We start from the raw sequence: 23,090 nt of genomic DNA, 5'->3' as shown, positions 1-23,090 counted from the left end.
TCAGAGACCTTTGAGAAGGATAAAATTTTACTTGAGTTATTGATTAAAAAATGACAGAGTACTTACTCTATTGGCTACCTAGAGCCACTCCTCAGGGTCCTCCATAGTTGTTGAGGGTCGTATTTGCCTTTTGTTGTTTAATGCCGGGCTGCCAGGTTTTGAAAGATCCTGTGGGTTGATAAATCTGTAGGTAGACAAGCCTACATTGACCTGAACAGCTAGGCAAGTTGATTTCATTTGATTCTTTGTCCACGTCTAAAGAGCTTCAGTTTAGATGAAAGGCAGTTCTTCCCAGTGGTTAGTGCTTTCACCTGATGAAGCGAATTGCAGATGGACATTGTTCTGTGCCCACATGTCTTCTGTTTTCTTTGGAGGAAGTAGAGTGCTGCTGCTAGGAGCCAGCCTGTCTCTGTTATGAAAAGTCTCTTAATAATTAACCATTTAAATGCCATATTCCCCAGATCTCTGAGCATTCGAGGGCTGTTTATCAGGTATAGATAAGTGATGACTACAGCATAGGATCTGCCTGGACGGCTGGGTCCAAGCTTGACTGTACTGGCTCTCAGCTTGACAGGTGAGATACATACTTGTGAAAGACAAAGAAGAAAAAACTTTGCAGTAGAAGCTTAGCGGTAGAACTGACAATAGTGGAGAACAGCTCAGTATATTTTAAAGCAGAATTGAATCACATACACAGTATTTTTGTAAGAGAGTTAAGAGTACATACCAATTTAAAATATGAGGCTTACTGCTTTTTTAGTCTGGAATGAGATATAATAAACAGATTATTTAAAACATTTTAACAGTAATATATGTACATTTATACCCAGTTGAATTTAAGTTTTATACACATTCACACAGAGTTAAAGCTAACTTATGTTTATTCATAGTTAACTTGAGTCACATGCATGTGCATGCACACACACATATATATTAAACAGGAATTGGGTGAAGTGGATGTTTTGGTGGGTCCTACAAAAAGCCTGCCACTGCACAAAACACACTTGTAGCAAAGTCAGTAAGAGGAATTTAAGGACAAGTAAACCGCAAGACTAGGCAAGGAATACCTCAGTAAAGATGGTGGGACTTGGTCACCTGACCTGCCATTAGTCAGAACGTCGGTGGTCATGTGTTGCACAGAGAAACCACATTTTTAGAGCTAACAGTGCACTCAGATTATTCTTAGACTGTAAACTTCTTATGTTGATCCAAGTATTAATTATTCACATGAGATTGCAAACTTCCTGGAAAATTTCCACCATGTACAGGAGCTACGCCAGAAGTATGATCTTTATAAATGTCTTTATGTATGAAAAGTAAAGTTTTAGAATTGCAGTATGTTGGCATTGCTAGGCTCTGCTCTGTTCAGGCAACCTGTCCTTTCACACCGATGCAGTTAGACTGGCCTTTGAATGGCCCCATTCAGTCTCTGGGTCAGGCTGTCAGTTTTTATTTTTCTGCTGCAGCATATTCTGATGACTTTGGTGACTACCAAATAAGTGTCCTTATTGGCTAATTTTCCTGTTCTTCTAACTACAGCTGTTCTCCATGATTCACCTTTTCCTGTGTACTGTGTCATTTATGGGCTTGCAGTTCATACTTTATCTTAGGTGCTGTTTTTTTTTCCACTGATATTTTCATTATCTGAATTTTACCTTTTAAATTTTTTAAAAAGGACTTGGGGAGTGGCTCAGTGATGGAGTATTTGTTAGCATGTGGAAGACCTAGGGTCCATCCCTAGGACTGGAACCACACATATTTCTTTTCCTTTCTCATCAACCTCTTCTTTAAGAACCTGGTACCTTTCAGCTGGGATTGACACTTGGAGATGAAGATCTCAGTGCTGGTGTACAATAATATATTATTTGTGTTTTAATAAATAAATCTTGCCTGAGGGTCAGTACAAAACAGCCACACTGGTGAGCCATACAGGCCAGGCAGTGGTGAACACACACCTTTAATCCCAGCAGCCACACTAGTTAGTAGTAGAGGCTGGGCAGTGGTGGTGCATGCCTTTAATCCCACACTAGAGAGGAATGTAAGATGGGAGGAGACAGGTCTCGTGCTCAGTCTTATTCTGAGGATTGATGGAGGCAAGATTGCCATTTTGGTTTGAGGTAGAAGTAAGAGCCTGTGGCTGGTTGCTTTGCTTTTCTAATCTTTAGGTTGAGCCCCATTATCTGTCTCTAGGTTTTTATTATTCATGTTATAGTTGGGGCCCAATGTTTGGGCTATGAATTCATGAAAAAGCCGGTTACCTGTGGCTTTTTAGCCACTGGCAGAGGCTAAAGCAGCATGTGAAGCTCCAGCCCCAGTGGCTAGGCTTTCTTTTCTTTTTTTTTCAAGCCTCTAAATGAGTTTGGGATTTTTCTGTTGTAGCCTCTCTGAAACAGTCTCTAGCTACCACCCAAACCCCAGAAGCACCTGGGCTCCAAACACCAAAGGACTCACTAGCCTTAGACTGACTGGTTCTGCCTTCAGGCAGACCCCTGCCACACATGGCTTTTTCTGAACCCCGGTGCATTTTTCAGACAGCTGACACACACACTCTTTCGCTCCCCCGCACTGTGAGTTGAGGGCTTTCCCTGAACCCCCTTCTCAGGCTGCTGCCAAACTAGGTAGCTGCCTTGATATCCAGTCAGGCTTTTACTGTTCTATACAGCAGCAAATAGGCTACATACCTTCATCAACATTGTTGGTAGATTTGGTAAGACAATTGGGAATTCTTAAAGGGAGGAATTAGTTAAAAAAGAGAGTCCCCCCCCACATTAAAAATGGGAAACACTATGACATTGGAGGAATTTGGGTCTCTGTATGAAATATGCTGGACAGTTTGAAAATGGAATGATCAGATGAGAGGATAACTAATTTAGAAGGGATTTATGTAATGTCAGTTGTAAACTTATCCACTTTATCATTTTTGTCTTATCACTAAAAATGTTTATTAATCTGAGTGCTAGGATACATGCCTTAGAAGAAAAAAAAATCATGAAACAGATCACAGAGATATTCAAATCCAGACAGTGGAAAACCAATTCAGTGTTGCATTATAAGAATAGAGAGGAGCAGCATAAAGTTTTTAGACAACCAGCCTTAATATATCCAATTACAGGAATTTCCAAATGGCAGAGGCTCTGTTACAGCTAACTAACTCCTTGCCAATGTTAGATTTAAAGAGATTTAAGGAAGCAACAGTCTCATGGCATTCATTCACCTGTTGTGAAGCAAATGATAAACTTGTGGGTCAGATTCCTCGCTGTCCTTCTGGCCCTATACATTTGAAATCTGGCAGATGGATGTGTTCCATTTTGTAGAATTTGAAAACCTAAAATATGTATACCACACCATTAGTACCTATTCAGGTTTTCAATGGGAAACTGTTTTGAGTTTGGAAAAGCCTGATTGATTAATCACATATCTGCTAGAAGTCATGGCTATCACAAATAAAGACAGACAGTGGCTCCAGCATATGTCTCTAAGAAAAGTGAAACAGTTTTTTGCTTATTATATTTGTAGTGATAGGAGTGGCAGCCTGCGGCCCGGCTCCCTGCTAGCTTTACCTGAAATAATTACATGGAAACTGTATTCTTTTAAACACTGCCTGGCCCATTAGTTCTAGCATCTTATTGGCTAACTCTCACATCTTGATTAACCCATTTCTAATAATCTGTGTAGCACCACGAGGTGGTGGCTTACCGGGAAAGATTCAGCATGTCTGACCTGGTAGCTGGCTCCATGGCGTCTGACTCACTTTTCTTCTTCCCAGCATTCTGTTCTGTCTACTCCACCCACCTATGTTCTGACCTATCAGGCCAAGCAGTTTCTTTATTAATTAACCAATGAAAGCAACACATAGAAAGAAGACCCACCTACATCATTTCCCCCTTTTCTGTTTAAAATAAAGGCTTTCACTTTAACATAGTAAAATCACATATAACAAAACCGTTATCAAGCAAGAATTACAGTTACAATATTTATATCTATTTTATCTTTTATCATAACTAAGGGAAACTATAACTATCCATTCTTCAACTCCATCAAAGACTCTAGAAGGATATAATATTACCTAAGTAAACAAGAAATAAGCAACTTCTAAAACTCTAGAAATGACAGAGACATCTTGTTGCCTGGACAGTCACCCAAAGTTCCTCTGTACCATTGGGGCATCCATCTTCAGCCTACAGGCCCATAGTATCCAGCAGACATTTCCATGAAGCAGGAAATTTCAAAGACAATTCAGTCACTTTCCTTTGTGTCCTGCAGAATGTCTCGCAGACTCTTTCATGAATCAGGAACCCCAAAGGATGATCTCACCTTTAGGCAAGTTCAACAGTCCTCTCTCTGAGGGTTCTTTGTGTCCAGTTTATACAACAGTCCAGGCAAAAGCAGCTTCTTGCCCAAATGGTTATCAAACTCCATAAGGAGCCTCTTCAATGCCCATCTTCCTCTCGAAGTAGATTGGTGCTGCCAGGAGCAGACGTGTCTCACTGTCATGAAAAACCCTAAGTTATTAAAACATTAAATGCCATATTCTGTAGTCTTTGAAAGATATGAAAAATGCCTATTTAACTGAAATATATCTCTATATATCTAGAAAATATAACTAACATGACTACAAGCTTGACTATTATTGATGATTATCCATTAACAACCTATATTTCCTAATTATACATTACATTTTAAAAATGAACTACACAATCACAATACCTTAATCAATATTAGAAATACATATAATAAAATTGACCTTAAAATCCATACCAGTGCAAATATTCATATCTATATCATATCCCCCTTTAAATGTAAAAGATCGGTAGAGCATGAGACTCTTAATCTCAGGGTTGTGGGTTCGAGCCCACATTGGGCGCCACTCTGTAGTGATGAGGTGAGCAGGCCTCCTTTTTGTCCTGCCCAGCTCCCGCATGGCTAGCTTTACACCCAAAATAACAACACACAAATTGTATTCATTTAAACACTGCTTGGCCCATTAGCTCTAGTCTCTTACTGGCTAACTCTCATATCTTGATTAATCCATTTTTAATAATCTGTGTAGCACCACGAGGTGGTGGTTTACCAGGAAAGATTCTAGCCTACGTCCGTCTCGGGTCGGAGAAGCATGGCGTCTGCCTCACTTCCTTTCTTCCCAGCATTCTGTTCTGTCTACTCCACCCACCTATGTTCTGACCTATCAGGCCAAGCAGTTTCTTTATTAATTAACCCATGAAAGCAACACATAGAAAGAAGACCCACCTACATCATATCTCAATCATATTGCAGGCATACCACACAATTCTACAAGTCAGACAGTTATAAAAATATCAAATTGAACTCTAAAGTATATGTTAAACAGGAAAGGATGAAAAATACCCACAGAAATTGATTGCATAATGCTTTATTAACTTTGAATTTTCTAAATGCTAATGAGAAAAGCATTTATGCATAAATGCAGCTGTGGAGAAACTTTGGAGAAAAGAAAAAAAACTACAGAATTAAGCCAGCTGATATACCTTAAAGATATACTGACCTCAGAATGGAAACTAGGACATGTGTTATGTTGGAGAAGGGGTTTTGCTTTTGTTTCTACAGGAGAAGAAAAGCTATGGATACCAGAAAAATTGATAAGGGTTCTATTTGAACAAGAGACACCTCTTATTTAGAACAGATGATAGTTCGTTAAGCCCCATGGCTGTTTAATATAAACTAACCTATAAAATCAACACATGCTTTTCATTTGATCAGAGATAACTTGCCAAAAGAGAATCTTCCAAAGTTATGGTTGGGGAAGGGTTCTGTTTCTGTCTTTTCAGGAGAATGAAGACATCCAGGTAAGGAATCTGAAGACCATTAGAAAATTGAGACATCTGAAGAAAAAGTACAAATCATCCAGAAACAATGAAACATCAAGAAAAGGAGTAAATTGGCTATTGGTATATCACAATTCCAACAGGATAAAATTTCATAAATCTTCCCAAATGTTTGTTTCTGCTGTTCTCTACAGACATATAATGCAAATAATCTTTTTGTAGTCCTGGTTAAATTAAAATTAAATTGGCTTTGGAGTTGGAGTGTGGCTCTCTCCTCTAAACCCAAGCATGCTTATTTAATTGAAATCTAAAATCTCTGTCTCATGTCAGAAGACCCTCCTAATATGGGACAGAAGAGAAAGAAAAATTTAAGGACTATTTTATTGCTACTAATCTCATAATCCTTTGGCTTTATATTAACTCTTTAATAACTTTTCTTTTTCTTTCTTTTTTTTTAGTTTTTTTTTAAGGTTTATTTAACTTTTTATTTTATGTGCATTGGTGTGAAGGTGTCAGATCCCCTGCAACTGGATCTTTAGACAGTTGTGAGCTGCCATGTGGGTGCTGGGAATCGAACCCGGGTCCTCTGGGAAAAGCAGTCAGTGCTCTTAACCGCTGAGCCATCTCTCCAGCCCTGGGACTCGCTTTTGTAAACCAGGCTGGCCTCAAAATCAGAGATCCCCCTGCCTCAGCCTCACGAGCGCTGGGATTAAAGGTGTGTACCACCACTGCCCGGCCTTAACAGATTTTCTTAAAAATCTGTTTCTTATAAAATTTATAAGATTAATTAATATATTTTAATTTTTTTGTCATATTAATGTTCATACAGAGTACTAACTAATTTTAGAAAAAGTTTCATCTGTCTTCCTGTACATGATTTCGGGTTCAAGTATCCAAAAGAAACCTGGGGCCCAACGACTATAATCCTCCAAGACTGTAATAACACCACTAAGCTGAAAAACATCACCTAGAGATCGGCTTTGGACTACAAACTTCTCAGAACAATTTTGAGGTGGCTAGCTGAGATGATCCAGCCTAACAGACTACTCTAGCTAGGACTTGAGACAAACCCTGCACTTTCCTATTAAACAGAATCTGGACAACAAACAATACAGCTACCTCTCTCAGGACTTGACAATTAACCCCAATTTTTCTTTTCAGGATCCCCTAAAGATGCCATTGCCCCTAGATAGACAGCAGGAAGTAAATTTAAGAATATAACATACACGTTCCCAAGAGGGGGTGGGTGTTTTTTTTTTTTTTGTCACTCAATGGGTAATGGATATTGTCATTATTTGGGGGGTTGGTTACAAGTTGTTATTGGTTACGATCAGGAGGAAAGTTGAACAAAGGAGATTAGATTCAGGGTTCTTGTTTTGAAAAAAGGGGGATATAAATATAGGATAAAAGGGCAGATTATTGAATCTACTCTGAGAAGAAAAAGGGGAGGCTATAGATAAAAAGAAAGATTATTGAAGCATCTACTAGTTTTAAATATTTTACAGTGGATTGTTCTTTTGTATATTGTATTAAAATTTTGTATATTGATACAAATTTGAGATTAATTTTGTTAAAACATACATATATATGTTTCTAATCTTGTTCAGTACACCTGTTTTAACAATGTAATGCAGATTTCTAGTCCTTGAAAATCATTATTACCAAGTGTTTGGATAATAAAGAAGTGCAGGTTAATAATTAGTCATCTAATATAATCGAACTTATAGTTACATTAGATATGTTTTCAAGATCAGACAGATATATTTTAAATAGACAGGTGATCTTCAAACACTACAGAATATGGCATTTAAGATGTTTTAATAGCATAGTATCTTTTTTCTCTTTTTATGACAATGAGACATGTCTGCTCCTGGCAGCACCAATCTACTTGAGAGAAGACAATGGGCATGGAAGAAACTCCACATTGAAGTTGAAGACTAGCTACTTATAGTTTTTCTTGCTTACCAGATTCAGAAAGCAAGTTATGATAGAAAGTAAATTAGGTACAAAGCTTGGACTCATAGGATACATAATGGAGTATTTTCTCTGACTTTGTCAAATGCAAATGGACTAGACATTGTTGGTGTATTTATTGCCTGTATATAGTTATTGTACTAATTGTGTATAGTTTTTCTTATTTCTTTCTTATTTTAGACAAAAAGGGAAATATAGTGGTATATTTGTGTTTTAATAAATCTTGCCTGAAGGTCAGTGCAAAGCAACCACATTAGTCAGCCATACAGGCCAGACAGTGGTTGCACACCCCTTTAATCCTAGCAGCCATACTAGTTAGCCATTGAGGCTGGGCAGTGGTGGTACATGCCTTTAATCCTAGCACTATAGAGGAATATAAAATGGGAGGAAATAGGTCTCATGCTTAGTGTCATTCTGAGAATTTGTGGAAGCAAGATCTCCATTTCGGTTTGAGGTAGAGGTACTAACCAGTGCCTGGCTGCTTTGATTTCTGATCTTCTTGTTGAACCTCAGTATCTGTCTCTGGGTTTTTATTACTCGTGCTACCTGGGTGTACTCTTCAGCAGTATCAGCGAGACCTCACTTAAAGTCTAGCAGATAGAACCAGGAAGCGCTTGTGTTTATACTCTCATGATATACATGCATTCATATTTTTATATTACATACTTAACATGCAAATTAAAAGCCAGCTTATACAATGTCCTCTGATTCCAGTGTAACACATTTTAGCTTCCCCTCCTTCTTACCCTTCTAGTAAATATCCTGGTGCCCAAGGTTTACAATGTGCTTACAGAATTGCTGTTTATAGCCTTGTGGGAAACATTTCTTCCTTCCTTCCTTCCTTCCTTCCTTCCTTCTGATTTTATTGAGTTATACATTTTTCTGGGATTGTGATTTGTAGGCTGGCTTTCTTTGCTTTATGCTTAAAAACCACTTATGAGTGAGTACATACAATAATTGTCTTTCTGGGTCTGGGTTACCTCACTCAATATGATGTTTTCTAGCTTCAACCATTTGCCTGCAAGTTTCAAGATGTCATTATTTTTCTCTGCTGTGTAGTATTCCTCTGTGTAAACTTACCACATTTTCCTTATCCATTCTTCAGTCAAGGGTCATTTAGGTTGTTTCCAGGTTCTGGCTATGACAAACAATGCTGCTATAAACATAGGAACACAGTCCTTGTGGTACAATTGAGCATCCTTTGAATATATACCCAAAAATGGTATTACTGGGTCTTGAGGAAGGTTGTTTCCTAATTTTCTGAGAAATGACCATACAGATATCCAAAGCGGCTGTACCAGTTTGCACTCCCACCAGCAAGGAGTGTTCCCTTTACCCCACAACCTCTCCAGCATAAGTTGTCATCAGTGTTTTTGATCTTGGCCATTCTTGGAATCTCAGAGTTGTTTTTTGAATTGCATTTCTCTGATGACTAAGGATGTTGAGTATTTCCTTAAGTGTCTTTCAGCCATTTTCGATTCCCGTGTTGAGAGTTTTCTGTTTAGATCTGTACAACATTTTTTTGATTGGATTATTTGTTCTTTTGATGACCAATTTCTTGAGTTCTTTGTATATTTTGGAGATCAGCCAATTTGGGGTTGGTGAGGATCTTTTCCCATTCTGTAGGCTATCGTTTTGTCTTGTTAACCATGTCCTTTGCTTTACCAGAAGCTTTTCAGTTTCAGGAGTCCCCATTTGTTAATTGTTTCTCTCACTGTTTGTGCTACTGGGGTTATATTTTGGAAGTGGTCTCCTGTGCCAATGCATTCAAGTGTACTTCCCACTTTGTCTTCTATGATGTTCAGTGTGGCTGGCTTTATATTGAGGTCTTTGATCCATTTGGACTTGAGTTTTGTGCATGGTGATAGATATGGGTCTATTTTCATCCTTCTACATATTGATATCCAGTTATGCCAGTACCATTTGCTAAATATGCTTTCTTTTTTCCATTTGATATTTTTTGCTTCTTTGTCAACAATCAGGTGTTCGTAGGTGTGTGGATTAATATTTGAGTCTTCTATTTGGTTCCATTGGTCCTCCTGTCTGTTCTTATGCCAATACCAGGCTGTTTTCAGTACTGTAGCTCTGTAGTAGAGTTTGAAGTCAGGGATTGTGATGTCTCCAGAAGTTCCTTTATTGTACAGGATTGGGAAACATATTTTATTTATTTATTTATTTATTTATTTATTTATTTATTTATTTATTATGTATGCAATGTTCTGCCTGTGTGTATGCCTGCAGGCCAAAAGAGGGCACCAGACCCATTACAGATGGTTATGAGCCACCATGTGGTTGCTGGGAATTTAACTCAGGAACTTTGGAAGAGCAGGCAATGCTCTTAACCACTGAGCCATCTCTCCAGCCCCCGGAAACATATTTCTTAATGAGATTTATGGACGTGGTCCAGTTCTCTTTGCTCTAAATTGTGCAGTTCCGTAGTTACTAAGGTTGGCTCTTCCTCCTCCACCCCTCGCTGTGGTGTTAATCATTTGCAGTTGTGTTTGCTAGTGGTAGTATTCTACAGTAGTTTCCCTCCATTTCCTTTGGCTTCTTTTGGATTATGTGAACATGACCGTGGCTCTGAGTCAAGTGCAGACAGCCTTACTTGGGTATGCAGGCCTCCTCACAGACCACTCTTGTACTTTTTGGTTTAGTCTTCCTGCTTTTCTCTTGTGTCCTGTTAGACTTGTCAGGTTTTTGTGTAAATTGATTACTGTGGTAAGGAGGCATTCCTGATGTTCTGCTTAGCTGTCCTCACTTGGCAATGCTGGAGTGTAGGGTTTGAAATTGAAGAACACTTTTTGTTGTTTGTGAGACAGGATCTCAGTATATGACAGTTCAAGCTGTCCTGGAACTCTGCCTGCCTCTGCTTCCAAGTGCTGATACTAAAGGTGTGCACCACCACACCTGGCTGAGGGTGACACTTTGTGTGTTGAATGTTTTTATACTTTGGTTATTTGGATGTAAGTTGGTAAAATTTGAAGTTTAAGATCTTATTTAGTATCTGTAATAAGGCAAGAAAGTAGGACACAGTCTTCTCTGTGCCACCTTACTCATCCCCTTTAGTTTAGAATTGTTTGAACACTATAGTATTGCATGGTCCTTGAAGAATAGTGAAGACTAAGTGGATAAGGGTACTTGCTACCAAGACTGACAACCTAAATTTTATCCCTAGAACTTATACCATACTCATGATATAGCAGGTCCACACACCGTAAATTTAAATTTAGTATCTGTTTACTTTTAGGAATAGAAGCCTTGCATGTGAGGACATCTTTCTTGTTCCAGTAACAAACCAGTTTTATTCTCCTTTCAGAGGCAGGTCTCCATATTTTGCCCAGCTTGGTCTTAAGCTCCTCCTAGGCTCAGGCATTCTTCTTGCCCCAGTTTCAGTGTGTCTGGGACTACTGTGTGCAGCTGTACCCCCTTTCAAGGTTCTTTATACACTTCTACTCTCCTATGTGCCCATAAGAAAAGAATACCTACTGATTTTCAAGTATGAGGTCGTTTTCTGTTTCTTTAAACAAAAGTTCTGCTGTCTTGGAGATGTTTCTCTGCTTTATGGTAGTTCTGCTTCATCCTCCCTTACAGTATCTGCTAGCTAGTGTCCCTGAATGTGACTCTTCATACACATGTGAGATTGCTAGTGGTATTCCTTCTTTGTTTCTAGCAGTCCACAAACTTCTTTGTCAAGTGCCAAATTTTACCTTCTCTGCTAGTGTTGTATCATAGCTCCCATTGCTCTTGAGCCTTAAATTTCAGGCAGTTTGGCAAAAGTGGTATTGTTTTTCTTTACTCAGAGTGAGGTTGAGTATTTTTCATTGTAATGATTAGCCAGGTCCATTCCCTTTCTGTGGTGTGCCCATTTTAATCATTTTTAAATGTCAGTTTGTGTGACTTCTTTGTATATGCCAAATCCATTCATTTTACTTATATTTATTGGCATGCAATGCCTCTCAGTTGGAATAGCGCTTGCCTAGCATGCATAAAACCATGGGTTTGATCTCTAGCATCCCATAAACTGTTTGTGATGACACAGTCCCACAGTACTGGGAAGGTGGAGGCAGGAAGATCAGAAGTTCATAATCATCTTCATCCAACTAAGGTACCAGCAATAAATAATAACTTGAATTTCTAAGAGGAATTTGGATGAAGGAAAGTCTAAATTAATAAGTAAGACAACATAGGTTCTTAAAGGTACCATCAACATAGAATAGAGTCCCAACATCTCCCTGAGCTTCTGTCTACTGGGTCCTTACTGTTGGGTGGGTAATCAGGGAAGTTGAGAACAAGATGAGTGATGAGAAGGAGCTGGCCATGTCCAGAGACACCAGCTTATGCCTTGGCCCAGTGATAGGTTTGTTTGAGAAAGGGGAATAGGGTGGCAAAGCAGACACTTAAGCTCACTGCAGGTGGTTGTAGTCTCCTCAGCCTAAGTGATTGGAACGAAGAGGCCAGTTTCAGCAGCTGCTCTTCCTAGGGCCAGGCCAGGTTAGCAACAGCCTTGCCTTAGGGGATAAGCACATTAGGACTGCATCAATGGGTTTGTGATTGTTTTAAGGCCTAGGCCTCCTCTTTAATAAAGGAAAATTTTCTGTTTCAGATTACCTAGGAACAGTACGATTTGGGGTTATCACAAATAAACATCTTGCGAAACTGGTATCCTTAGTACACTCTGGAAGTGTGTATTTACATAGACATTTCAACACATCACTTGTAAGTATTTTCAAATCACATTTGTATTAGTGCAGTGGTTTTTAACCTTATGTAGGTCACAGACTCAATTGAGAACTGGATGAAATATATGGACCTCTCCCTAGAAAAGAGGACATTATTTTATGTGCACATTGAGAATTCCTATAAGCCTACCCTAGAGCTCAGACCCTAGTAAGTATCTTTGCAGTAGAGGGCTCTTGAATGCAGTCTAGAACTTGTTTGTTTAGAGTCTTACATTGTGATACAGTTTTGTTAGTTGCCCTTCTTGAGTGAAACTGTGGTTATTCAGTTGGTGATTTCTTACTCTAGGCCCAGGTTCTCTGAGATTAGCTTCCACTGGACAGTGTTGTTCATTTATTCTTGTGAAGAGCAGGAATGTGAAAGGGCTTTTCTCCTACAATAACAGTGGAGTGTTGAAGTTCTTGTTAAGACATAGGTAGACGTTGATAGCGTTTCACCTCAGAGATCCTAGGCTTTCATTGTCTCCTTTGTTCCCTGATTTATTTGCTTTTTTGCTGGGACCGCTGCCACTTCCCTACTTCTGAGCATTAAGCTTCACATCTGTGCCCTTGCTACTTCCACAGTTATTGCTGACAGGCTATTTTTCTGAAGTATTTTATTTTTAGTTACATTTATTAATTTTATCACACGTGCACACACAGACACACACACACACGGAGGACCAAGGACAGTTTGCAGGACTTGATTCTCTCCTTCCACCATATATGTTCTAAGAGTGGAACACAGGTTGTTAGGCTTGGCAGCAAGTGCCCTTATCCAGTGAGCCGTCTTGCTGGACCTCTGAGGTGTATTCATTTTGACAGGATTGCTAGCTCTCAGCAGAACCACTGACTTTCAGATACAGTGACAATCTCTGCCCTTAGCTCAGGTCAAAGATCTTTCCAAGTGCTATTGAGTACTCTCAGAGTGCCCTGGTTTGCCAGTCATTTCAACATCTGTCTATCTCTCATATCACAGATATTGTGCTTTTCTTCTTGCTATTTCTATTCCTATGTGTATTTTGTGTTTTCCAGGTGGGAATGTTCCTGGTGTGTTTTAAGCCCTCACTGTTGCACTCTGAGCATCACTGCTGTGATCGCTTCTCCCACTGCCTGCCCACTTTCCTTGTGCCTGACTAGCTTTTCACTTCATCTGCTTTGCTAGCTCTCATTTTCTTATACTATTGTTTTAGCCTACATGTATTTATAGCATAGGGCAGTGCAGAAGAGTAAATGGAGGAAAGGAGACCTGTGAAGTAATTATGAAACTGTCCAGGCTTGCTGCCTCAGTTGGGTACTTTCAGTTGTTTATCAGCTAATGCCTTTTATCAAATGAAGCGTCATTGGAATAGCAGTGGGCACACTCATTGTAAGGTCATTTAAATCTCATTTCTAGTGGTACCAAATGCTTCATCTTGTGAAACCTTCCACTCTGGAAATATCTGAAGCTCTGATTTATGTCATTGGACTTTGAAAGATACTTTCATGTTACAGAAAAAGAAAGCAAAAATACGAAGTGTCTCTTTCCTTCCTGCTACACACAAAGTACGATCTGGGGCCTTGTGTAAGCTTAGGTCACTCACTGATTTGCTCCAGTGTTTGCTGAGTCCCTGTTATGTCCAGAAATTTGTCCAGTTACTGGGGTGACCGTGAACAAAGTCTTTTGTAGCCTCTGCCTAGTGGAAATTTGACTCTGGCCGGTAGGCCTAGATTCTTTTATAAACACCTTGTGGTGCTCTCTTTAGATGACAGGGTATTAGAGGTCATTACAGCCACCTGAGGGCAGGGAGAGTATCTGTGGATAGTGAGTCTCTCAGCAAAAGGTGAACCCAGTGATATGAAAGTGGCCTGCTGCCATGGTGGCATTCTCCCACATGTTGAGGATACGTGTGGAGGGGGCGAGGGCTGGCTTTGCAGCCAGCAGTGGTGCCTTTTCTCCCTCAGTGCAGCTTGGCCAGGCGTCTGGATGACAGTGCTGGCACTCTGGCTCTGCCTTGTCTGCTCACCTTTGTTTCATTCTCTCACATTTATCCTTGGCAGGTCTTCCCAAGGGAGGTCATGAACTTCACTGCTGAGAACATCTATAAATGGGCCTCAGAAAACCAGGAGACCCTCTTCCGATGGCTACAGCCCCATGGAGGCAAGAGTCTGCTGTTGAACAATGAGCTGAAGAAGGGACCAGCACTCTTCCTGTTCATACCTTTTGATCCCTTAGCTGAGAGCCATCCTCTCCTGGATGAGGTAGGACTTGAAGGTCATCTCATGGCTCTTCTTCCACATTTGGGGCACTAACCTATCATCAGAGTGGCCATCAGGAATAGGAGCTATGGCTCAGTGGTCTCTGTCAGGAATTCCCCCAGATTCTCTGACCATCTTTATTTGTTGCTCTGGTCATGGGTGACTAGAGAAGGGAAATGAAATTGCCTCCCTGACACAGACCAAATGCCCTCTTCCTCAGGTGACTGCACTGATGTTGCTGTTTAGACGGTATTGGGAATACAAACAAGCTGATAAGGCCTAGGAAATGCCACTGTTATGGCACCTGGCCAAGCCTCCAGCCTTGGCCGCCTTGGGGGCAGCAACATAGTGGCCAGGTGCAGCTACAGTGATGGCCTTTTTCTCTAGACTTTTCTTGTTGTACAGATAGATAGGTTTTCAGAGACAGGTACTGCCTGGAGTCTTTCTTCCTTCCTCCTCTGCTTTCTGGAACATCCATTCTCTCTAGACGTGAGTTTTATACATGGATTATTTGGAGGCACTTAGAGGGAGCAATAATAATCAGCAGAGAGCCTGGGATTGCTAAATTGGATTTACTAGGGTTTTATTTTTTTTTTTCTTTCCCTCAAGGATCCATTGAGAATCAGACAGCCAGCCAGTCTAGCAGAGACTGACAGTGCCTGTCCCTGGGCCCCTCAGCACTGCTCTGAAGGCTGGAGCAGAACTTTTCACCAGCCAGACTCACTCTGCTGTTCTTCAGCATTTGATTCAAGTTGTTATCCCCACTGCGAGTCTTCTCACTGATGCCACAATCTGGCTTTAAAGGAGGGAAGGAGAAAACAATGAAGTAGTTATGTTCCTTCCTCTGCACTGGTCTTACAGCTTCGTTTCTTTAGAAAATGTGTGCTGCCTGAATGTTTTATGATCCAAGAGTCTCTTTTCCATGCCCATGCCTCTGCTATTTAGATTAAGGTCTTTGCAGGAAAGACAAGATTTCAGCCTTGTTGGTAGCTGTGGCTTTTTACTTCTGGGACATTGTCTTCCTTGACTTGCGCATGCAGAGTGGCCGGTAGTTGGCATGGGTCCAGACCTTCGCTCCAGATGGTTGAGGTTGAGTTTGGCCCCAGAGGGAGGCCTTGCTTTCAGCCTTTTGTCCTCACATGAGCGTCTCCCCACATCTTCTGTTTCTAGCATCTACTAACAGGCCTTTTAAAATGAGTTACCTGGGCTCCAGGGTGCTCTGTAGCAGGTGGGGTTTGTTACCCTACATCCACATATAGGTGGGATGACCCATCATAATACTGTGTATTCTTGAGACAAGCAACAACGTCTGCCCAGGACTTCCCTCCATGTGTCAGTTCAGTCTGGCCAGTGTTCACTGAGTCCTGGGAACTCGTGGGGAAAGAAGTGTGTGGCAACTGTAGGCATCTGGTCTCAGAAGCTGGTTCAGTTGGGAACTAAGAGCCTGCTCTTTACTCAGAGGACAGTTGGACCCTAGCCAGAATGCGGTCAGGAAGTAGCAGAAGAGGAAAATGATGTTCCTGAGAGCAGGAGCTCAGCAGAAGAGGGGAGGAGAGGCTTGGCAGAAAGAGTGTCACACTTGGGTAAGGAGAGCTGTCAGCTCAATAGAGAGTTCAGGGCAGCTTTGTTTTTCATTGTGGGCCTAGGTCTGAGCAAAAAATGGAAAGAACTTGCACTTTTGAGGGCATAGTAGGCAAGGGCCCTGGTGACAGCTGTGGGCTTCATGTAGGTCAGAAGTGGCCAAGTGGTGGCTGTACCAACCTAGGAATGGGCAACTGTTCTACATATACACCAACCATCAGCATGTATACCCCATATCTATCTGCATGTGTGCACACAAAGAAAACATAGATGCTGACACCAGGGTCACTGTTCCCTAGTGTCCCTCGAGCATTTCTAAGACATCATGCAACACACTAGTAGTCAAAGTTTCTGTTTCGGCCTGCAGTGTCCTTTTGACTTGTTCTCCACTCTGAACAGTTTTTCAGGCATTCACAGCATGAGTCAAGTAAGCAGAGGCATCTAGATTTATGAATGTCTTTGATAGAAGAGAACAGAAGTGTTGACAGCACGGACATTTACAGTTGTTTCCCAAGTTTTTAATTATTTACGTTAATTAAATATGACATAGATTCAAACACATTAACAGGATGTACCATGAATTTTGTTTTCAAAACTGTTCTTTAAGAGGGTTATGTTGTGAAAAACCAACATGATTCACAGAAGAGATATGAAACACAACTAATAAAAACTCAGAGACAGAAATTGGGGTTCAACCTGAAGGTCAGAAAAGCAAAGCAGCTAGCCACTGACTCTTACCTCTACCTCAGTCCGAAAATGGCGATCCTGCCTCCAGGAATCTCAGAATAATACTAATACTGAGATCTGTCTCCTCCTAATCTTCTCTGGGGCTGAGATTAAAGGTGTGCACCACTGGGATTAAATGCATGTACTGCCTGGTTTTTCTGGCAAGCTCGTGTGGCTCCTGGGATTAAAAGCGTGTGTTATCACTACCATGTCTGTAAGGCTGACCAGTGAGGCTGGTTCATTCTCCAATCTTCAGGCAAGCTTTATTTATTAAAATGCAAATGAAATGCCACTACATTTTCCCCTTTTGTCTAAAATAAAAAGAAGGCTATAACGAATATAAGAAAAACTATATACAATAAGTATAATAAATACAGGCAATAAATACATCAACAATGTCTAGTTCATTTGCATTTGACAAATTTAGAGAAAATACTCCATTTCTATCTTATTTTGGTGATTCCAAAGTCTAGTACCTAATTTACTTTCTATCATAACTTGCTTTCTGTATCAGTAAACAAGGGAAACTATAACTGTTACTGTCTAGTCTTCAACACTCTCAGAGACCCAAAAGGGAATAATAAATTAACTGAGTAAGCAGGAAGTGCCAGCAAGCAACTTCCAAAAAATGTGAGAAATTACAGAAACAGCTGGCTGGCTATCTGGACAGTCACGCAAAGTTCCTCTGCAACATTGGGGCATCCATTTTTGGTCCACAGGCCTAGCATATCCAACAGACTTTTTTGTGTCTGGCTTGTCTAATTAGGACAGCATACTGTCAACAGTCAAGGCAGGGACATTTTCTTGCCCAGTGGCTTACTTTTGCCACAAAGAAAGTAAACTCCATATGGAGTATAATATTGCCCCACAGAAATGTATATACAGTATGTTTTAGCAAAATTAGTCTCAATATACAAAATTTGTATACAATATACTAAAGTCCAATCCAGTGTAAAACATTTAAAACTAGTAGTTGCTTTTTAAGATTCAATGATCTACCTTTTTATCTTAATATCTATATCCTCCCCTTTTTTCAGAGTAGATTCAATAATCTACCTTTTATCCTATCTATATTCCCCCTTTTTTTCTTACAAAACAAAATCATATCTATATTCTCCCCCCCTTTTTTTTTTTTTTTGATTTTTCGAGACAGGGTTTCTCCGTAGCTTTTGGTTCCTGTCCTGGAACTAGCTCTTGTAGACCAGGCTGGCCTCGAACTCACAGAGATCCGCCTGCCTCTGCCTCCCGAGTGCTGGGATTAAAGGCGTGCGCCACCACCGCCCGGCCTATATTCTCCCTTTTTTGAACGTTGAATCTAATTTCCTCTGTTTAGCTTTTTTCCTGACCATTATCCCTAACAACTTATAGCCAACACACTAAACAAAGACAAACATCCATACATATTTTGGAAATGTGGGCATAATTTTCTAGGCTACTTCCTGTTGGGGGGTGCTTGATAATCTCATGGGTACCCCCACAAAATTTAGGATTATGGTCAACTCCTGACTGTAGTATTCTGTGATGCTGGACCATCTCAGACAGCAATCTTGAAACTGTGCTGGATGTCCAACTCAGATGAAACTGCAACAGAGGTGTGCTAAAATGGTGGATCATCTGGGCTATCTGCTCCTATCAGAGATTTTCAGGGGATCTTCCTTGATCAAACCACAACCTCTCATTTCCTGTGGAAACAAGAACAAAACCTCTTTTCCAAAGTAACATATATTTTGACTTAAAATTTGAAGTCAAGGCATTTTCAAAATGTATAGGTTGTATTAATCTAGCAACATTTATAATCAAATATCTTTTAGGAGCTGTTGCTCCCTCAGCAGTCAAACAATTCAAAGACAGCACAATAATGTACAGTATCCAGGCTCTGTGTATTTTCCATCTTTATGTGGAAGCTAAGCCAGGTGGATGGGAGCTGGGAGCGCTAGGTTTTTCTCCCAAACTCAGGTTCATACATACGTACACACTTCTTTGAAAGATTTTTATGTAGCCCAGGCTAGCTTCATTAAGTAGCTGAAGATGACCTTAAACTTGAGAGTAAGGTAGTTACTCTCTTCAAGAAAAGATATTGTGCACATTTCTCTGAAATGCCAATTGTTTGCCTGTGCCCAAACTTGGTCCTATCAGTGAGGCCATAAAACCTGTAAAGAAAAGGGATGTTGTGGCAGAAGTTTTTGAGGCTGTGGGAGGGTGTCAAGGACTAGAAATACAGAAGCTAATTCAGAGTGGGGTTGCCTTTTCCTGAGCAGCCTCCCTTTTTGAGGGTCATAGGAACAGCTGGAGGAAAAGGCAGGGTCCTGGGCCAGGCATCAGAAAGGTGCAGCATTATAAGAGGGCCTGGTCTGGTCTAAATGGGGGTGGCATGAGCCTGGAAAGGCAAACCAAACCAACAGTAAAGGCAAATGTATTTGTCTTACAGGTAATAGAAAGCCTCCAAATATCACCTACCCAGGGAGTATCCATTATGCTTGAGAAAGAAACATCAGCATGGAAAGTTCAATTGTTAGGAAGAGGAGGGTGGTGGCCTGAGGAGACTGAGCAGAAATAGAGGATGAGCTGTTCTCTAGCTTGATGATGCTGAGACCCAGCCACAGTGGTGAGGGAGGGGAAGAGGTGCTTTAGAAAGGGAAGATGGGTATGGATAGTTGGGAGTGGGCTAGATTGGTGATCTCCTGGAAGGCATGAATATATTTGCGAGAATAGATGCTGTAAATTTACTTAAATCTGTACATGTGTTTGGGAAGTTTTCAGACTTATTAAAGATGGAGAAAATGGCAGCACAGGGGATTATTAAAGGTGTAAGTAAAGAAAGTACACTCACTTGGAAGGCAAGAGGGTTCAAGTCTGTTCTGATTCTTTAATGGTCTGGACACATACCTGAGCTGAACAGTTTTATGGGCTGGACTTCATTTATCTGTGGTGGGCAGACATTTCCAGAACCTTCTAACTCAGAGCAATGGTTTCGTGCTTGCAGAGAGAGGGGCGTGTTGCAAGACATAGACCTGTGGCACACACCTTTAATTCCAGCACTTAGGAGGCAGGTGCTGGCACATCTCTGTGAGTTCAAGGCCAGCCTCATCTACAGAATGAGTTCCAGGGTAGCTAGAGCAGAAGAGTTTTGGTGTGACCACTTCTCCTTTGAGGCAGCCTATGTCTGGGCTCCTGCCTGTGACTCAGGGATGCCATTCAGGTAGCACAGCTGCCTTCTCAACATCCATAATCCTTTTCTCTTACCAGCTCTGCCCTGTTTTTCAGATCACCGAAGTGGCCTTGGAGTACAATAACTGTCATGGGGATCAGGTGGTGGAGCGCCTTCTTCAGCACCTTCGGCGGGTGGAGGCACCTGTGTTCCAGTCCTTGGCACCAGAGCTGCCAGCCCCAATGCCTGATGTTCAGCTGATGGCAGCATCCCCTTGCTGTAACACAGTGGTGCTGCCCCAGGGTCCAGCCTTCTCCAGAACCCACAATGTCTGTGAGCTGTGTGTCAACCAGACAGTAGGTGGTACCAAGCCGAGCTCAGTGAGTGTGCCACAGTGCAGCTTCTTTGAGATGGCAGCCGCTCTGGATTCTTTCTACCTCAAGGAGCAGACTTTTTATCACGTGGTGTCGGGCAGCATAGAATGCAGCAATTTTTTAATCTCTTACAGTCCTTTCAGCTACTACACTGCATGTTGCAGGACCATATCCCGGGGCATGGCAAGCTTCACTGGCTCTGAACAGGATGTCTTTACAGCCCCGGCCATTGCATTCTCTTCCCTAGAGAAGAGCTGTGAGGCCACTGCCCCGAGCTCCATTCCTCACATTGAGGAGAACAGGTACCACTTTCCTGAAGTGGGCCTCACTAGCACAACCTTCACAGGCCTGAGCTGCAGAACCAACAAGACCCTGAATATCTACCTTTTGGATTCCAATTTATTTTGGTTATATGCAGAAAGACTGGGTGCCCCAAGCTCTGCTCCCGTGAAGGAGTTTGCAACAATTGTTGATGTGAAAGAAGAGTCGCACTATATCTTGGATCCCAATCAAGCCCTCATGAAGTTCACTCTAGGTACTGTAGGTGGTGTGTCTCCCTGAGCATGATAAGCTTTGCTTAGCTTAAGAGCTGTAACTTACATTGATGGTCTCATTATTCCTGGTCGTGGGGTGATGCCAGCTTCATTGCTCATTTGAAGTCTTCAGACAACCGACCATAAAGTTGTCTTAGTCTGTTGGTCAGTTTGAAAAGAAGCCAGTTTGCCTAGTAAAAAGAGTAGAAGCTTCCAGCTGCCAAATTCTGGTTGAGTTTGTCAGCTAACCCATGGGAGCTAAGGGACCAAGACTGGCAACTTCTGACACATTTTCAAGGCTGAACAACATTAATCCCAGGAACCTGGCTCCCATGCCAGACAAGAGTGGCAAGAGCCTTTCTAGTGGGACGTGCAGGAGCTGATGAACATGGCCATTAGTAGCACCAGTAATGAGAAGGAACTGAAGCAGAATGGAGTGAGCTTAGACTTTGTTGCTCATTCTTGCTTCACAGGGTTGAATGTAGAAGTGTCAGGGCCAGTGGGCCCCATTTGTTCTACTGAAGTTTTACTGCATGTTGGGGAAGCCTACCTTGACCTGCCCCCCAGTCCCTACATTGCAACGCACAAGTGTTGAGAGTAGACTGCAAATCAGTGAAATCCACTTGGGATGACCTAAGGCTTTACTGTGGGAAAGTTCCCCAGAGCTGGCTCCTGGGCCTTGGCAACAACAGCAGCAGATGGACTCATGCTGTCCTATTCCCAGGACTCTGCTGAATGAAGTGAAGGCCCTGACATACAACACAGGAAAGTAAGAATTCAAAAGTCTTGTTAGTTCAGCATCACTGGAAGTACAGGGAGAGCCAATGTCAAATGGAGAGAAGAGGAATTTAATAGCCGGCTCCCTAGGTACTAGTCCTTTTGGCTATGCTTTCATCAGTCCAGGTGAATCCTTCACATTAGCCACCTTCGTGAAAGGACTCACGTAACGTTGGCTCTTCTGTATCAGATTCTAATGATTACAAGAGCTCCTCCATGCTCAAAGTAAACCTGTGATCAGTTGTCAATTTATAGAGTCCAGTTACTCCCAACTCATGATATGTTGGTGTAGTAGACGTTCATAAAATGAACAACTGTGCAGTTATTTTGACATTTATGTATTTTTATTTTATGTACGTGGGTGTTTTGCTTCATATATGTCTGTATACCAACATGTGTGCAATATCTGCAGAGGCCATAAGAGGATGTCAGATTCCTGAGCCACCATGTAGCTGCTAGGAATCAAACCTAGGTCACTGGAAGAACAGTCAGTCAGTGCTCTTAACTGCTGAGCTATTTCTCTATCTCCCCAAGCCATGTAGCTTAAAATTTTATTTTTATTTTTTTATATGTATGGTATTTTGCCTGCATGTGTAGAAGGAGCAGTGGGCTGCGTCCCGCCACCCAGCTAGCTTTACACCCGAAATTAAACACTGTCTGGCCCATTAGTTTCAGCCTCTTACTGGCTAATTCTCACATCTTGCTTAACCCATTTCTAAAAATCTGTGTAGCACCACGAGGTGGTGGCTTACCAGGAAGGGTTCAGCATGTCTGGCCCCAGGGCGTCTGGCTCCCTGCCTTCTTCCTCCCAGCATTCTGTTCTGTTTACTCCGCCTACCTAATTTTCTGTCCTATCAAAGGGCCAAAGCAGTTTCTTTATTAACCAATGAAAGTAACACATAGACAGATGACCCTCCTACATCATTTTGCCTGCATGCATGCCTGGTACCTAGAGAGGTTAGAAGAGGGCATTGGATCTCCTGGAACTGGAATTGTAGGCAAATTGTGAGCTACTAGGTAGATGCTGAAAATTGGACCTCTGGAGGAGCGGCTGATGCTTTTTACTAATAGGCTGTCTTTCCACACCCCTCAACCATGTTTTTGTTACTGTTATTTGGCTTTTTTTTTCTTCTTTGAGATAGGGTCTCTCTCTCTCTCTCTCTATAGTCCTGACTATCCTAGAATTCACTATGTAGACCATGCTGGCTTCAAACTCAGAAAGA

General features: G+C 41.4%; 1 protein-coding gene across 6 annotated transcripts in view; it reads left to right on the top strand.

The window, feature by feature from the left end:
• The window catches only part of Txndc11 (thioredoxin domain containing 11), an 80,083-nt gene that overhangs the window by 43,451 nt on the left and 13,542 nt on the right, over positions 1–23,090 (top strand). For 4 of the 6 annotated variants that reach the window (XM_041675927.1, XM_041675926.1, XM_041675930.1 and 1 more), the window contains 3 exons: positions 12,379–12,491; positions 14,531–14,731; positions 20,300–21,092. In XM_041675927.1, coding sequence (XP_041531861.1) covers positions 12,379–12,491; positions 14,531–14,731; positions 20,300–21,092 — 1,107 coding nt within the window. The remainder of the gene's footprint in view (positions 1–12,378; positions 12,492–14,530; positions 14,732–20,299; positions 21,093–23,090) is intronic. The other 2 variants (XM_041675928.1, XM_041675931.1) reach the window with 1 other exon arrangement.

The sequence above is a fragment of the Microtus oregoni genome, unplaced genomic scaffold (genome assembly GCF_018167655.1).
Source record: "Microtus oregoni isolate MIOR12 unplaced genomic scaffold, Mior012 000027F_ref0000203, whole genome shotgun sequence".
In the NCBI taxonomy this organism is placed as follows: Eukaryota; Metazoa; Chordata; class Mammalia; order Rodentia; family Cricetidae; genus Microtus; species Microtus oregoni.
This window is presented reverse-complemented; position numbering and strand designations above follow the sequence as displayed.